Below are 18,112 nucleotides of genomic sequence, written 5' to 3'. Positions count from 1 at the left end.
TTAATTAATTAATTCTATTAATTCTAATAGTTATTCCACTATAAACTTGGAATTGCACTCTCGAAATTATAGATATTAATTACTTCTAAACTGTGAAGTGTCCATTTGATATAGTCATTGCATATAGATCAATCCTCCATAAATAATTCATAATTAGAGCAAGGTAAAATCCGTTAACCTCTGATTCATAAAACACATTCATGCATCGGAGCTCCTACTGGTCCAAGTACCGAATCAACCCTCAAGAGAATTATTTATCTACTTCTTTCTTAAGAAGGAATGGATTCCATCTCGTGTAATAACATTCCCGGCTACCTACTTCATCATGTCTCCAAAATACAAGGAATAGGATACAGGATCTCAGAATCCGTACCGAGTAAATCAAAAGACACAAATCCATAAATAGGAGTCTGTTAAGAACTCAGGATTAAGATCATCCTATATATGACCATCGGTAGACTCAATTAGAATTTCTATACTTAACGGAATTATTAGAAATTCATATTGTGTCTGTGTCCTTGTTCCACATAATCTCATTATGCGAAATACACTCATTCAATATCTCGTCATATTAACAGTGCGGATAACACCGTTCCATTCTAAATGAGAATGACATGTATTAATAATGTTTTAATTAAAGATTCTGAACTTTAATTAAATTCATTATGAACATTACTTTTTGATTATTATCCTTAAACATTATCCTCTCGTATATAACACTTATATACAGTGTTTAAGGTTACATAAATAATCATGGAATTTTCATTGATATTCACAAAATATTCATAAATATATGCACATAAAATAATGAATAAACTATTTTATTAAATAAATAATAAATATCCTATTACATCTCATGCTTCTAGGACACCATTCCCAACAGTTTTGCATTGTGATCCTTTGGAGCATTGTCTAGTCACTTCTAGTCTAAGTTGGATTTCGCTGAAGAGTTATATGTCAAGGATGATGGCATTGTGGATTGTGTTCTAGCTCTTGAGACTTTGCCTAGTGATGAGAATTCTAAGGCTCATTTGGAAGAACTTGATCAAATGCCTACTCTTAAGAAGTCAAAAGGGTCATCGGAATCATCTAGCTCACCTCATGACGGGTTGGTTTTGAAGCAATTGCCTGATCATCTTAGTTATGCTTTCTTGGGAGCAGATTCTACTTATTAGGTTATCATTTCGGCATCCTTAAGTTCACAAGAGGAAGAAAAGTTATTTGAAGTCTTAAGGAATCATAAGTCCGCTTAGGGTTGTATCACCGATATCAAAGGCATAAGCCTAACTATTTACATGCACTAGATTTTAATGGAGGATTCTTATAAGCCATCCATAGAGCATCAAAGGAGGTTTAATCTGGTAATGAAGGAAGTGGTGAGGAATGGAGTGTTGAAGCTACTCGATGCGGAAATCATCTATGCCATTTCGGATATTTCATGGGTTAGTCTGGTTCAAGTTGTGCCAAAAAAGAGAGGCATGGCGATAATCAAGAATGAGAAGAACCAGCTCATCCCCACTAGAATGGTCATTGGTTGGAGAGTGTGTATTGATTATCAGAAGTTGAACAAGGCTACAAGAAAAGGTCACTTCCCTCTCCCATTCATTGATCAAATGTTGGATCGTTTAGTGAGTTTTGAGTACTATTGCTTCCTTAATAGGTATTCGGGGTACAACCAAACTGCAATTGCTTTCGAGGATCAAGAAAATACCACTTTCACTTGTCCATATGGTACGTCTACTTTTCAAAGAATGCCTTTTGGTTTATGCAATGCACCCCCGACTTTCCAAAGATGTATGATGGCAATCTTCTCCGACATAGTATAGGAGATTATAGAGGTGCTTATGGATTTTTTTTGGTGTTTGGGACATCATTTGATCATTGCATCCATAATTTATCTCTTATTTTGCAACGATGTGAAGAGAAGAATTTGGTGCTTAATTGGGAAAAATGTCATTTCATGGTTAAGGAAGGTAATGTTCGAGGCCATCGGGTGTCCTCTAAGAGAATTAAGGTTGATCGAGCTAAAATATCAACAATTGAGAAGCTTCCACCGCCGATTAATGTGAAGGGGAAAAGGAGCTTCCTGGGGCATGCCGGGTTCTATAGACGGTTCATCAAGGATTTCTCAAAGATTGTTAAGCCGTTGTGTAATCACCTTGAAAAGGATGCTCCTTTTGTCTTTGATGAAGCTTGTGTGAAGGCCTTTGAAGTATTTAAGGAAAGGTTGATTTCGACTCCCATTGTGATTGTGTCTGATTGGAATGAGCCGTTTGAAATCATACGTGATGTGAGTGATTACGCCATTGGAGCAGTACTTAGCCAAAGGAGAGATGAGATCTTCAAGGCCATCTACTACTCAAGTCGGACCCTCATCGATGCTCAACTAAACTACACCGCTACCGAGAAAGAGATGTTAGCGATAGTGTTTGCTTGTGATAAATTTCGCTCTTACATTATTGGTTCTAAAGTGATTGTTTACATGGACCACGCGGCAATTCGATAGTTGTTTACCAAAAAGGATGCCAAGCCTCGTTTAATTCAATGGATACTGTTACTTAAAGATTGACTTGAAAATCCGTGATAAAAAGGGGAGTGAGAATATAGTGGCGGACCATTTCTTGAAACTTGAGCAATTTGAAGTGGAGAATGGTGCTAACATACAAGAGAAGTTCTCGGATGAGCAACTTTTTGAAATTGAGTTAAAGCTTCCTTGGTACACTGACTTTGTCAATTATCTAGCTTGCAATGTATTGCCACTAGACCTCACCTATCATGCAAAGAAAAAATTCCTCCATGTTGTAAGGGGCTACTTATGGGATGATCCACTTTTGTTTAAAAGGTGCAATGACCAAGTCATTCGAAGGTGTGTTCCCGAAGAAGAAATTCACGATATTCTCCATTCTTGTCATTCCGCACCTTATGGAGGGCATTTCAGTGCGACTCAAACCGCCGCTAAGGTACTTCAATGTGGTTTTTATTGGCCAACTCTCTTCCAGGATTGTTATGCCTTTGTCAAGACTTGTGACCGGTGCCAACATGTGGGAAACATTTCTAGGCATCTGAGTTGCCTTTGACTAATTTCTGGAGGTTGAGATTTTTGATGTTTGGAGAATTGACTTTATGGGGCCATTTCCTCCTTCTTTTGGTCAAGAGTACATCTTGTTGGCAGTCGATTATGTGTCCAAATTGGTGGAAGCAATTGCTGCTCCAACAAATGATGCCCGAGTGATCTTGAAATTCTTGCACAAGAACATCTTCACAAGGTTCGGTACCCCTTAAGCGATAATTAGTGATGAGGGAACCCATTTTTAACAAAGTGTTCAATGCTCTTTTGGCCAAGTATGGAGTGAAGCATAAGATTGCCCTTGCTTAACATCCCCAAACAAATTGACAAGCGGAAATTTCTAACTGTGAGATCAAACAAATTTTGACCACAAGGATTGGGCTACAAAGCTTGACAATGCCTTATGGGCTTATAGAACGGCTTTTAAGACACTAATTGGCATGTCTCCTTATCGATTGGTGTTTGGGAAAGTTTGTCATTTGCCGGTTGAGTTGGAGCACATACCATAGTAAACAATTTTCCATTTTTGGGGTTTTTGATTACCATCTGTACTTCAAGAAATTATGCATGTCAATACCATATATAAGAAAGTAATCTAGCATCTGTGAATACATGGCAATAGATTCTCTAAAAGAATATGTCTTTAAAAATGAAGACCAGTTTACATAACCAGAAAACAGATTATTTCATTCATTCATTTGGAATGTACTTGAAAGGTGTTGAGTGCGACTCTTTTCTTGAGAATTCTGTAATAGGGTACGAAGATCTCGTATCAATATGGCGCAGCCGTAAACTGTCATACTACATTAGAATCATATCAGAATGAAAAAACTGTGCTTATTTGTGTTTGTTTATGGAGGGACGAGTATCATCAATCTATCATTAATACTCGCTCATAACACTTTTTTTTTCCGGAGTATGATATGATATGTCTAACTGTAATACTTGCTTATCTTGAAGTATTCGAACCTTTTTCATAATAGTTGAGCCAACGTTTGGCATTAAGCCATGTCAAAACGTTATCACTAACGTCACTTGTAGTAATAGTACACTTATGCGGGCGGCTCTATGTCATCGTCTGTGAACTTCTTACTTACGGCGAGTGAAAATTCGGAGAAAAAGGAATCATAAATTATGTTGTAGGTGAAATTCTTGCCATAACTAAGCTTTCGTATAGCCAGGCAGCATTTAATCTCCGAATTCTAATAAAAATCTCAATTTGATTTTGACTTTTAAAATATTTAGAATAGGTCCTTAATGTACTAAATTGTCCTAAATTAGTTATTCCATCTGACTGACCGTTAAAATCTCATTGAAAAACAAACAAACAAAAAATAGTTTCCTTCTTAACAATTGTGTCCTTACCTGTGAAATTACAAAATTAACTCTTGACTAAGCTGCACATGCCCCTCACGTGTATGTTCATCTCCAGATTTTAAAAATCTGATAGACAAAATTAGGACAATCATTTTAACCCTTCATAAAATTATGGCGAAGTTTTAGAAACTAGAACTGTCTAAAAAATTTCTCGGTTTTAACTCAACTTTCTTTGACCTTGCCCCCGACATATGCATCAGAACACTCCTCATAATCATTTCTTGCTTGTTTGGTGTCCTTGATTATGATTAATGGGAGTATGCTCGGCGATAATTAAGGTTTAACTCCTGACACAATTTAGCCCGCAAAAGCACAATGTTAATAAAGAATGCCCTTAAATAGCATTCGTCACCTCAAATTGAGATCCACTCCAATTTCGATTCTCAAATGATATCTAGGCCTCGTTCACTTCGCGGATTCGAGTTGAGATGTAACATTTTCTGAGAGCTTTTCACTGTAGCAGAAAAAGTTATATGTGACATTTTCTGAGAGCTTTTTACTGTAGAAACTTAAAATTGAAAACTCAAATCGGTGAAATGAACGAGACTCTAACCAATCACATAATATCATGCCATTTTAAAATTAACTTACATATTTTCCATCCAAGTTCATGAAATGACACGGCATAATATGGTTAGAAACATAGGACCTGAATCCCATCAACTCATAGTCTCATACCATGTCATATGCCCCCGATGTTAAAAGTTCCATATTGACTCAAGTTTCTAAAGAAAATAAGAATTAATAACCAAAGCAAAATGTAGTACTATACGTACGCATTTTCACAACTTAAAGAATCTAATAACCTATTTCACAAAATTCTGAAGGTTGAACAGAGGAAACCATGCTTCAGATCATGTTATAGCATGAATTTGTAGCAGCCGAATTTTCAGCATCTCGCTGACCAAACAATGAAAATCTTCCATCCAAATTTAGTGACTAAATCTGATTGCCATATGGCATGCAATTCTCGACTCGTCACGCTACAGGTTATAGAAAAAAAAAAAATAAATAAAACAAAACAAAATTTTGCTTCAGCATCAGTAGCAGGAAAGAAACAAGGGAAGTTACCCAACTACAAACAGAAAATAAGTTTTGACATAAACATATTCGACTCACTTGATATGTTCAAATTCTGAAGAAGTTTCTCCACCATAATTTTTTGCTGTGCCACACTGAGAGACTCTGACCTCATAATTGCGTTAGCAACAATAATAACCGTAGATGGGGATGCAGCATTTACCTGGAATTCAATAAGAAAAAGCAACCAGAAACAATTGATACTCAAGCCAGTAATAAAGGTAAAGAAAAAAAAGATGCTACTATAATATAATTGAAATGGAAGCTGCTTAATCCCGGTAGTCAGACAAGATACATTACCCAAACACGGCCATTTAAGCCAACTGCCACTTCAAAGGAAATCTTCTTTCCAAAGGCCTCAAGAATTGGACATGGTGGGGACCGGAGTAGCCTGGTTACAAAACGAAAGAGGTCATATCAACATTGAAAAAAGAAAACCAAAAAACTATACTTAAAATTCATCTCTGCATTACGAATGAGTGTAGAAAGGCTGAATATGTATTTTGCCCAAGAATTTATTGGTAGTAATAGCAAGGGAAACTGCATCTCACATTCTTGAGAGGCCCGTCGAACATTCAAACATGTAACCATCTTTCAGGGGTCCAAACTCTGCTGCTTTTCCGCTGGCTAAATCACGAGAAATATAGAGCAAAAGTCAAGAAACAATCCATGTTAAGAAACAAAGAGACACAGACATGGCACAGTAAAACCAACCATCGGTGCATGACAATTCTGGATTCATGCCAGGATTTGCTTTCACGACCCGGACATAAAGCAAAGCACCTACCTGCAATACGACTCGTTAGCCTCGTTAAACTCAAAAGTTAATTTGATATAAGAATAATCAGAAACATAATTTACTTGCATAAATCATTTTCATATGTGCACACCTCAAACTTTGGTATGTTTCTCCTGGTTCCTCCTTCAAATGCAAGCACAGGCAAAAATGCCACTGCAGGTCCTTTAATGTCCACAATAAAATTCTAGAAGCAAAGAGGGTGAAACAAAAATTTGAGATTGCAAACATAAATCAAAGTTTAATGTACTAATCATAAATTGACATAAAGAACATTTAACATAGTTCAGAGAAGGCTATTGCTAAAGTTGTTCTCCCTAAAACCCAACCAATAGAAAGGTTACTAGCAGTAGGTCATTTGCAGAAAATCATGGCAATTCTTCATATAAAATCAATTATTCTATTTCACTGTTTACCGTTGCGCACTCCGAGTATAGGCAAGATAGCGTGATTAACAAGTTGTTACTATAGACTATGGAGGTCAACACAAGAAACTGACTGAATCCATCTTAAAGCAGCAAATCAAATCTTACTATGTTCGTTACTTGCAATAAGAAATCGATAATAAAACAAACTCAAATGGTTTGTACAATATGTTATTCTTACATCAGATCTGGAGTCAACCACAATTCCAAGAACAGAATCCTCCACAGAAGGTACATACTGCTCAAAACAAACAAAACGGTTACCCAAAAAAAAAAAATGAATAGAGAAGGAAAGAAATCGAATTTTTCAAACTATCTTCTCCAATATCAACTAAAACAAGAAAAAGAGACTTAGACTATATACCCAAAAAGGCAAAGAACTATCAATTTTGAACCCCGAAAACAATTAATCAATCGATTTTTAAGAATTTAATACAACAATCAGTCATTTTGAAGAGCAAATAAAGAACAAAGCTGAAAATTCCAAAACATTAGACAAGAAATTCAGACATAACTCAGTTCCTACAATAATAAATCCAAGCACATCCCTACAACTAGAATCACTATAAACACACACTGAAGTACACACACACAGGCACACATATCTGAATAAATGGTTGCTCATACCCTTTTCTGGGAGCTCTCGACCCAGTACTTATTAGGCTTAGACAACCTCAACTTCCCAGCTTTCGTCACGGATATCGCATCAGACTCCTGAAATTCCCAAATAAACAAGGAATTTTCTTTTACAGTGAAAATCATTAAGCTTTTTTTTTTTGGATCTGAAATGATTAAGACATATATATATATATATATAGAGAGAGAGAGAGAGAGAGAGAGAGAGAGACCTGGCGAAGACCACCCCCAAGCTTGATAGTCTGGTTAGCCATGCTCGAAAGGTCAAGAACCACATCTCCAGGCACCTAAACACCCAAAATTAGGGTTTAAAAAAATTATTGAAGAATTATACATATAAAAAAAAGGAAAAAAATTGTTGTGATTTCTGTAGAATTGAAGTGAAGAGAAGACATCTTACGACTAGTTGATCGACGAACTGGTTATCAGACATTGTAGAATTCTGGAACGAATCAACGAGCTTTCTGTTTGGATGGAAAGAAAAGAGCGGAAACTGTATCGGCGAGCAAAGAAAAACATAGCGGGAAAAAAAGCGACCACCAGAAGGTCAGTATTGTCATTTCGCGCCAATAGGTTTTTAATTCGAATTTTTCTTTTGCTAATAGCATGTGTCGTGGACTTCTTGTTGGAAAATACGAAAAAAATTGAATAGCGAAATTTTTAAATTTTTAAATAATCTAAAACTATATTTTATTCATGATAATTTATATCATAAATACTAAAAATCTAATTTATATTTTTAGGAGATTAGCAGTGACGCTTTTAACAGAATTGTAAAATTGAGAACAAAGATCTCAATTAAGTGGACTTTTTTATTATATTTTTTTTATGATCAGAGTGTAAATAGGCATACATTATTCAATCTTTTCTTGTTATCTTCTATTTTTCTAACTATAAGAGAGCTAAAGAAAAATCAATCTTGATGATTGATCAATTTTTCCTCCTAAGAAACCCGTACTAATAGCTAGGCAAAAATCTTTCAAGTGATTTAAGTATTAATGAGACTTAATGGGTTATTTATATAGATAGAAAAGACTTATTTCCACAATTAGAATTATTTTTGGAGTTCAATTCGTGATTTTGTTTGCAAATATTCAGTGTCTACGTAACACTGTCTGGTTAACCGGGTGACGTAACTTTTTCGTGTTTTGAAAAAGTGTTCGATTAACCAAACGTATATTTCAGTTAATAGACATGTTTTCCAGTCTTTTTTATCTTTTATTTGATCTGTCAATTGCGTATATAATTACAGTTTTAATTCAAATAACTCAAAGTAGAAACTATCTATTAAAACAATTATATTCATTTCTTCTCATATCAAATAAAAACAAAAACATTAATTCAACTAATTTATCTTGTCAAATAAAAATGAAAATATTAATTCAACCAATTTATTTCGAATGAATTTAAACAATAAATTCAATCGATAAATCACTCTTGAATTAATTAAAACACTTTATTAATTCAACCAATTTATATTAAATTAATTTAAACAATTATTTCAACCGATAAATTACTCATGAGTTAATTTCATTCGGTTTATAACCAATTGTATAAATAACATAAGTTACCAATGTGTTGAAAATACATCGTATCGTATCAAGAAAATATATGAGCTAGCGAAAGAACCCGATGGACATATATGGATCAAACTCCTATAATCACGACAGTACTTGTTCACCAACAAGTTCATCTCACTATTATAAATTCTAGTACTACTCAACTAAAAACCTAGAATTGTAGTATCAATCGATATAGTATATTTATAAAGCTACAATTAGCTATCGTCTATGACTTTATTATATTATGCATCTTCCTCATAAGATACCAATAATTAACTTGAGGTCAAGTTCCATTTTACTTTCCCGATTATATTTATCTTATATTCCATTATCACACTATTGGAATAATCATTATTCGTACTGATACAAATAGTGAACCGTTAGATAACATAAAGTAGTCTAATAGTTGAACGCTCATGTTTTCTAATCCCAGATAATGCTATAAGAGGATATCATTAACTCGTTTAGGGAGAGCTATAGATTCCCTATCTATGAATAATAAATCTACTCATACATGAGTCATATCTCCAATGTATCAGTCTATGTACCTTCAACAATGTCAGGATGTCATCCTTTGGTACATCAAAAGATACAAGTCACATATACAGGTTTATTATTCATCTCAAGATTAAGATAAATCACGTATAATTAGTCATAACATATAAATAGTTAGAAGTGAATTGTTTTATTCAAATGAAATTATAAATTAAAACAATTCAACTTTAATTCGATCCAATATATATTCCTCAAATGGAACTATATCAATGTCCCTAACTATGGAGTTCTAGTCTAACAACCAAGACAAGCCGTTTCTGTTAGAAAGAAGAAAAAATAACAATCTTAACATGAATAAAATGCCTAACTTTATTCCCTCGATTGTGGATCATATTATTCAAACTATCATCTTTAGATTCTTCTGCATATTCTTCACATTATAGTGACTGTCTTAGACTTCTAGTTTAGTTATTATACATTCAACCGCTATGAAAATAAAGAGGTCAATACTTGATATATGAAGTAAATAAATAATCCCTTATTATATCAAAATGTCTAAATAACATTGTTACATTGAATAATAACAAAATTTTCTTGTGTATTTAATCAAATGTAATTTATTTTTCTTGTGTATTTAGTCAAATTGTTAATGTAATTTATATTTTTTAAAATATTGGGATTTTTTTTTTTTTTTTTGCATTTTTTAAGTCACGCAAAATTACTTTTACTCTTTTAAGACTCTTCTACTTTACATGATTTCTTTGATTTGAAGAACAGCACATTGTTAAGCATCAACAAAAATTAAATTCTTCACAATAGTCAAAGTTAATTATTCTCAAACACTCAAATTTTCAAAGCCAAAGCTTTTTTTTATTTTAGATTTATTTTCAAGAGCCATCATTCTTTATTAAAAATGAGTACACATCTACTTTTGACTCTATTTAACATTAGCATGAATTTTGTGTTATCAGAAAAATACAACAAATTAATCTTAGCATTTCTTTTAATACAAGGTAGATTCTTGCAATTTTATTTGCTATCCCATATTAAACATAGACCATGCACAATAATTGAAAGGGAGAAAAAGGGAAATAGGCTAAAACTTGAGATGAATTAAAACTAATAAATCAATAGTTTACATAAGTTAATAAATAGGCCAAATTACTGTTTTCGTCCATAACTTGTCTGGTTATGAACCATAACTTGACAAGTTATTGTCCATAATTGTCTATAACTTGTCTGGCTATGAACCATAACTTGATAAGTTTGTCCATAACTTATCTGGTTATGAACCATAATTTGACAAGTTATGACCTATTAATTTCTATAACTAAAAATTTGCCTATATACTTTCTTAAGCTTTTCATATTGGCCTATTTTCTACTATTTCTCTTCTTTTTTTTTTTTTTTGACTAACTTAATTTTAGTGAGAGAGAAGTGCGTCATTTGCTATGTGTTGCGCAAATGAGGTTACATAATTTCCAAAAATTAAAAAAAAAAAAAAAAAAAAAAAAGAGGTTGCACTGTTAATTGATTGTCAATTGCCTTTACTCGTTTTTATAGTCATTGCTTTTGGTTGAAAAACTTTTGAAAATAAATGTCTTATAAATTGTGTTGTGACATGTACATCTACTAAACAGCAGATTTCGTAGGGCCATATTTTGTGTCAAATGAAATGCAGACGGCAAAGGATCAATCCAATAGAGCGCAGAGTAATGCATTCACTTGTACTTAGACCATACTAATTCCCATTTAATTTTTGAATTTTACGCTAGGGTATAAAAGATTCCTATTGGATAAGATACAAATTTGAATCATCATGAGGTTTTATTTAATTGTGATATTCGCAATATTGTATAATTATGATGTAATTTGACGGTTTAGAATCATATTCTATTAATAAAGTAGTTTTTTCATGTCTGATCATAGAATTCTCTGCGACTTTTTTTCTCGCCATCCTCCTACAACGTGCATATGCAACTCCTAAATTTAAAGCCTAGCATCTAACACGATCTCAATAACAAGCAGGGCATTATTACAGGCTTGTTGATGTATCCCACCAAAATTAATTGTCAAAAGTAATTCTTTGTTTCAACAAAAACTCTTGAATGCAATGATATTCCTAAGTAAAATTTCCTGTCAGATCCTCACAAAGGAATCTAACTTTCGTTGTTCTGTCTCTTTTAAGGACAAGCATGAATCAGAAACAGTTTCTCTGAATACAATATAGCACAAGCATGAAATGGGTTCTTGTCATTTATTCCCCACCAGCATTAAATCTCAGAAGTTGACAAGACTAGAAAAAAAAATAAATAATAAGGATAATGATAATAATCAGATAGAATTTTGGCTCTTGTGGTCCTTATGATTTGTATGAGATTTAAAATACAAAAAATAGAACAGACAGCAAATTTCCACCCGAATGTGCAATCTTCCAATTATAGATCATTGAATTATTGGCCTGTAACTGGGTCACCGCTACTTTCATTTTCATGGATCTTGATCTATGATATGCTTTTTAGATGTACATTACATGCTCCTCGAATCTCAGCCGTCGAATGAGGCTTAGAAATGATCTGGTCTATTAAAACGCTTGTCCGAATGACACATGACAAAATATTCAACGGTTCAGGGCGTTTCTTTCATCATCCAATGGCTGTGAAAATAGAAAGCATGTACGTCTAAAAATAATAGAATGTAATGATAGTTATGAGATTTACTCTTAACGTGGCTGTCAATGGACAATAGCAAAACAACTCACTTTTGAGTCCAATAAAAGTAAGGGTCCTTCTACAGCACCCATAGTTTCTGTTTTTTATCGTTGTATCTAGTCAAAATCACATTAAAATATGTAATACAGACAGTTTCTGATTCATATTTGATGTTTAAAAACAAAAGACTACCGATAACTCATTTAAAAGTCCTACCATAAAAATCCTAACAGTAAAGAGACATTAGAATTCCACTCAAAGCCTAACACAAAAATGACAAACTTATATTCAAGAGCATACTATCTAAGCAAATCTTCCTGTCAATAACAGTATTAACAATCTATGATTTTTGAATAGTTAAATACACAAATAGTGGAAGTGCCATCCAAGTTTAGCACAATCACTTGGTGACACACAAAATAATATATGCCAGTACCAGTATAAATAAATGATAAAATCAAAACCCGGCCTTGAGGTTATTTCATTCACCCCCTTAATAAAATGAGCATAAACTAAATCTTTTCCTTCTTTTGGTTTGTGTTTTACTGTTTCTTCATGTTTGGTTTTTCTTTTTTGGTGTCTTCTTTCCCCAACGTTAAATATGTTACATAATACAAAAATTTGTTCATGCACATCTTATTATCCATCACACCTTGATGCCGTTGTTCGTTAAACCATGCGTGTTTGCATCAAGGAGGGTTTCGAGCGATCTGGCTTTTCTGCTCCGAACTCTGCCTGCTTCTTTCAGCAACTCGGCCAACCTTCTTTTCTCGTCGTCCACATCGGGATTTGCAGTTCCCAATTTCTCCTCCCTCATGCCAACAACATATTCCAAGAGTTCAATTGCATCATCCAACCTGAGTGAGAAATCAAGAGACGCAAACAAAAATATAAATCAATTGACTTGTGACATTTCTTATAGTCTATTTAGAATCCATAAATCTGAAATTTCATCTAAATTCAACCACAAGGACTTCACAGATTACAACAACAACAACAACAACAAAAAAAAGCGTCTTAAGTTGTAGGGTTCACAAACAACCAGTTTTTACTTGCAGAAACAGGACAAAAAATTTAAGCATAAACCAACCATCATGTATGAGAAAATAACAAACTGATGGAAAAAAAAAATTAAGACAGATTTAGCGCAGATACCTTCCAACTGCATCGTAGGTGCCGGCAAGATTGCTATACACCCCGAGTGTATCGGGGTGATATGGCCCACACTCTTGTTCCAAAATACTTCTGGCTTCTTCAAATAGCTCTGCAGCCTCGTTTATAGCATAGCGCTGTACGCAAGCGAGCCCCATTTGGTTAAGAGCAATGCCAAAGAAGGCGGATTTCTTCTCCCCACTTGCACGGAGTTTTGAAACAGCGTTCTTGAAAGAGTTGTAAGATTCAGAATAATTTCCCAACATATAGTGCATGACCCCCATCTGTGCTTCAATTCCAGCTATTGTGCTTTGCTGACCAGGAGCATCATTGTATATCTTCAATGCCTTCTCCAACAACTTGAGAGCCTGCTCAATCTCGTTCATCGATTCATAGATAGCAGAAACATCAGTCAGCCCACTTGCTATCTCCTCTGCAGGAAAACCAGGCACGGGCTTTTCATAAATGCGAAGGGCATTCTCACAGTATGATTTTGATTCCCTTATTTTGCCCGTTCTGTTGTATAATTCAGCCAGTCTGACAAAGACAGAGCCGACAGATGGATGGTTCTCTCCCTTGGTGGTCTTGAACACAGTGAGTGCTTTCTGATAAGCAAAAATAGCCTCGTCGTACCGCGACATAGATAAGTATGTGTCTCCAATGCTGCAATCAACAGCAGCCACCTCGATTTCCTGCTCATTTGCCACCATCGCCATGCTGGCCAAAACAAGATGCTCAAGAGCAGCTTCATGATCTCCCTTTGTCTCGCAAATAAGACCCATCAACCTCCTATCCGCCGCTTCTTCAAGAGAAGCAGGGGAGCCATTTTCTCTATGAATGTTGAGAGCCATCTGGCAGAGCTTCTCTGCTTCGTCAAATTGTAATGCTTGAACATGAGCTTCAGCCAAGTACCTACACGTCTCACCAACTCTCGGGTCTGTTTCTCCCAAAACTTGTCTTTGAATTTCCAACCCCGTTGTGTAGCACGTTAGCGAATTCTCAAGCATTCCCAGCATCGCATAAGTATCACCTAACTGCATATGACCAGCAAATTTAGCAAGAGCGTGCCCTTGGCCTTCCTCGATTGATGGAATCTCAATCGAATGCTCAAGAACAGGAACCGCCTCGCTATACTGACCCAAGTTACAGTATATTGCGGCTGTAACATGTAAACACATGACTAGTTCCAAACTGGGCTTTCCTTTTGCACATATTTCAAATGATTTTGCAGCTCGAAGAGCAAAGTCAAGGGCTTTATGTAGATTGTCTCCAGAAGAGACTAATTGCCTTGCCTGCTTAAGCAAAAAGGGGCCCAGATCTGGATTATCCAAGGCCGACTCATTCGGATCCTCAGTTCCATTCTGCAACTTTGACCCACCAAAAGGCGAATTTCTTACTTTCTTCCCAAGACTGGCTCCAGAATTCAGTTTCCTTGGATTCTTGTCGCTTCGCCTGTCAAGCGGAGGCTTCTCAGGAGTAGTTTTTCCTTTAGAACTAGATTTTGGTGATGTTTCAGTTTCCAACACCGCATGAGAAGCTTTCTTCGAGTCAACTGGAGAAACCGATTTCTTGCTTGCGGATTGAGTCCTCCCCTTCTTTCCTGATCTTTTACCCGTAGATGAACTTCCCCTTCTAGAATCCGAATCACTACGAGAACCATCCGCCGGCTTCCCCAGCACCTCTTCTTCCATTATCTCCACCTCCCTCATCTCTCCACCAACAAGATGGCGCAACTCCGAGTCAATCCTAGACTCTTCGCCATCAGATCCATAGCTACGCCGCGAGGGTGATTGATCAGAACTTTGCATATCACACACATTCTCATAAAGCTGCTCAATTGAGGTGTCAATGACAACCCCATCACCACTCGGGAGACCAACACCTGTGTTCCGAGGGCTTTTCGGACTCGAATTACTCTTTGGGGAAGTATTTACACCTAAATTTTCCTTAGGAGGTGGAGAGTTTCCATTCATTACATTCACTACCCCATCTTCACTTATTTCATCCATAACTATTCCAGGCATCTCTATCCACCCAGATTAACAAAATCACCGAAAAACCGAATAATTTAACTGCAACAATGTTTCAAATAGAAAGCATACACAAATCAAAAACTTGTAACAAAACATCTAAATAAGAACAAGATGTAATCTATGAAACTTCAATAGTACAGTAAAAATCAAACTTTAACATGACAGAGAGAACAAAAACATTAACAGAAAGCTGAAGCAATGACCACATCAAAGATTGCTCTTAAAAAATAAATAAATAAATAAATTTGTTGACAGATTTGCAAGCAGTCGATAAGCTTTAAGAAATGAAAGTAATCAACAATTGTAAAGAAGAAAATGAACCCAATAAAGTAGAAGTTTTTCTCATGAGATCTTCACAGGCAAGTTTAACTGACAACTATCATATTTATATGAAACAGTCAAAATCACAACCTGAAACGAGCCCTGCTATAAAACATCTAGAGAATGAATTATAAACACAAACCCATAATGAATATCACCAAATTATAACAAACCCATGAACAATAAGAAGACAAAAAGGAGATGTGTTATGCATTTGACCTCTCAAAACATAACAAACGGACAAAAAAAAACAAAAAACAAAAAACAAAAACGAAAAACATAGGAAGTGGGAAAACATACCTTAACAAGAAGCTATGAAGAGAGAGGTCCGAGGAAGGGTTTTTTGTTCTGCGGGTGACATTCAAAGGCACATATTTATACCATAAATATGTATAATAAAAGGGAACAAACAATCTGTGAATATTTTTTTATTTTTTTGGTGGGGTGTGTGGAAAATTAGCTAGAAATGAAGGAGACAGGAGAGAGGGGAGGAGATTATTAAAAAAAGAAATTATGCCAGGGGTAAAATGGTAAAATGGTAAAATGGAATTGGAAAAACGGCAAATGAAAGCTGCAGATTTGGAATGTCAGATGGGATTGGAGAAGAAGACTTCTCCCCCACCGGCTCTCGGCCTGCAACTGCCGATTTGACCCCCCCCTATTTTATTTATTATTATTATCATTTTGTTTTCTAATGAGTTTTTTAAACCCACTTTCTGTCCAATACACATTTGACACGTGGCACAAAAAGTCGTCATTTTTGCATGGCATGACATATATACCCTTTGAAGAGCTGTAATTGACTTGTTATTTATAGAGAAATTCTTGTTCAACTTGAGTATATTTTGGGTGGGATTGTAGGTTCATGTGGACGAAAGGTCACACTCTTGAAGTAACTCATCTTCTTCTAATCTTAATCGTGAAGTTGGTCAATGTGTTTGTAAGACAAGTACATGTGATAATCTAGAACCAATTTAACCAAATCCACAAACCATAATAGTATTTTGCCATTCTCTTTACTTAAATCATATTTTATCATATATAATAATGTCCAAAATTTAACATATATCATATATAATAATGTTCGGGGGATAAAATTAGTATTGACAGGTTTCGTTCAGTTTTCATATTATTTTTATCTATTATAGATCTAATATGATCTAATAATAGAAGAGTAATATAATATCAGTAGGATATTTTTTCCTAACGTATTACTGATATCTTTTTATTTCATTTTTTATTTTTGGGGGCACAATTTTATTGTGTGATCTTTTTTGTGGAAGGGCAATGCTAATGGAGGTGGTACTCCTATATTTTTGGGCTCCAGTGGAGAACAGTGCATTTAATGTAACAGAGCACAGCACATGAAGCAATTATGAACACTGTATTTCTCCTTGACCTTATCCCTTCTATACAATTTTCATGAGAATTCTAAGTTTCTTTTACCCTGCCTTTAAGCATTTGGTATAAAAACTTCCCAGTGTGTTGAAAAATGCTTGCCAAATTGATACTGACAAATTATAAGATGATAAGTGGAAAATATGAATTCTATGCATGTTTAGGATCACTTAGAATGTATGGAAATCTATGTCGGCAAAGTTTAAGATTGAATATTACATTTGAACAGAAAGGAGTGTTACACACATGAATAAATAATATTACACAAAATATAATAAAAAATTACATTTATTTAATTGATCCGGATGTCGGATTTAAGATATTATATGGAAAAATATTATAATGATGAAAAATGCTAATCTCAATGTTTAAAGTGCTGCTATGATGCTATCACATGCATAGCATAAGTGACAGAAACTCCACACCTACAAATTTATAGTAAGTTTAAAAAGGAATTTTTGACTGAATTGGAGAAATGAATGGATCATAAAGCAAGTTGGCTTTGGGAAGTAAGTGGCCAATAACATCTTCAAAAAGAGACAGTTAGGAACCTAAAGATGCATAGCTTTTTGAATAACTATTGGTGCAAGTGAGTTTGCAATTCTCGAGGTTAGACTGGTGTTGTAATCAATGATACTAAAAAGAAACGTATTACCCCCAAATTAAAAAAAAATTTAAAATTCAAATCACAACTTAAATTTTATTATTTAATATTTTTTTAATAAAAATTTAAATTTAATTTTTTTATTGAAAATTTTTTTCTCATAAATATAATTTAAATCATAACTCAAATTAAGACTTAAGTTGCAAAATGAACATATGATCCCCTACGTAGGACTTAGACCATTAAATAAAGTTAGAATTTCCTAAAAGCATTGGCTTTCACGGAGGCAAACATACTAATAGCTTATGATAAGGAAAAAAATAGATTGTTTTTGGTAGGCGTTTTAATGGTAGGGTCAATTTTTTATCATTAAATGAGATTAAAAAAATATATAAAACAGACAGTTTTTATACAAATTTAACGGTTAAAAATGATTAAAATTTTACTGATAGTTT

At 34.5% G+C, this 18,112-nt stretch overlaps 3 protein-coding genes across 3 annotated transcripts; 1 reads left to right on the top strand and 2 right to left on the bottom strand.

Moving 5' to 3' along the window:
• The first annotated feature begins 1,310 nt into the window (after nt 1-1,310).
• On the top strand, nt 1,311-3,282 carry LOC112092475. Its single transcript, XM_024168742.1, has 4 exons — nt 1,311-1,731; nt 1,923-2,494; nt 2,592-2,960; nt 3,091-3,282. The coding sequence occupies exons 1-4, from the start codon at nt 1,311-1,313 to the stop codon at nt 3,280-3,282; spliced, it is 1,554 nt and encodes a 517-aa protein (XP_024024510.1).
• Nucleotides 3,283-5,094: 1,812 nt separating this feature from the next.
• On the bottom strand, nt 5,095-7,904 carry LOC112092473 (putative exosome complex component rrp40). The gene is made up of 10 exons (XM_024168736.1): nt 7,782-7,904; nt 7,594-7,668; nt 7,373-7,459; nt 6,927-6,983; nt 6,415-6,507; nt 6,239-6,311; nt 6,076-6,151; nt 5,825-5,915; nt 5,564-5,687; nt 5,095-5,427 (listed from the first exon to the last, which is right to left on the bottom strand). The coding sequence occupies exons 1-10, from the start codon at nt 7,812-7,814 to the stop codon at nt 5,423-5,425; spliced, it is 714 nt and encodes a 237-aa protein (XP_024024504.1). The 5' UTR covers nt 7,815-7,904; the 3' UTR covers nt 5,095-5,422.
• Nucleotides 7,905-12,594: 4,690 nt separating this feature from the next.
• LOC21398127 (protein KINESIN LIGHT CHAIN-RELATED 3) lies at nt 12,595-16,307 on the bottom strand. Its single transcript, XM_010102906.2, has 3 exons — nt 15,956-16,307; nt 13,305-15,373; nt 12,595-13,006 (listed from the first exon to the last, which is right to left on the bottom strand). Exons 2-3 carry the CDS (start codon nt 15,323-15,325, stop codon nt 12,796-12,798), a joined length of 2,232 nt encoding a protein of 743 aa, XP_010101208.1. The 5' UTR covers nt 15,326-15,373; nt 15,956-16,307; the 3' UTR covers nt 12,595-12,795.
• Between the last annotated feature and the right edge of the window lie 1,805 nt (nt 16,308-18,112).

Source organism: Morus notabilis, unplaced genomic scaffold (genome assembly GCF_000414095.1).
Source record: "Morus notabilis unplaced genomic scaffold, ASM41409v2 Scaffold229, whole genome shotgun sequence".
In the NCBI taxonomy this organism is placed as follows: Eukaryota; Viridiplantae; Streptophyta; class Magnoliopsida; order Rosales; family Moraceae; genus Morus; species Morus notabilis.
The sequence above is the reverse complement of the archived record's forward strand: the minus strand, read 5'-3'. Positions and strand labels throughout refer to the sequence as shown.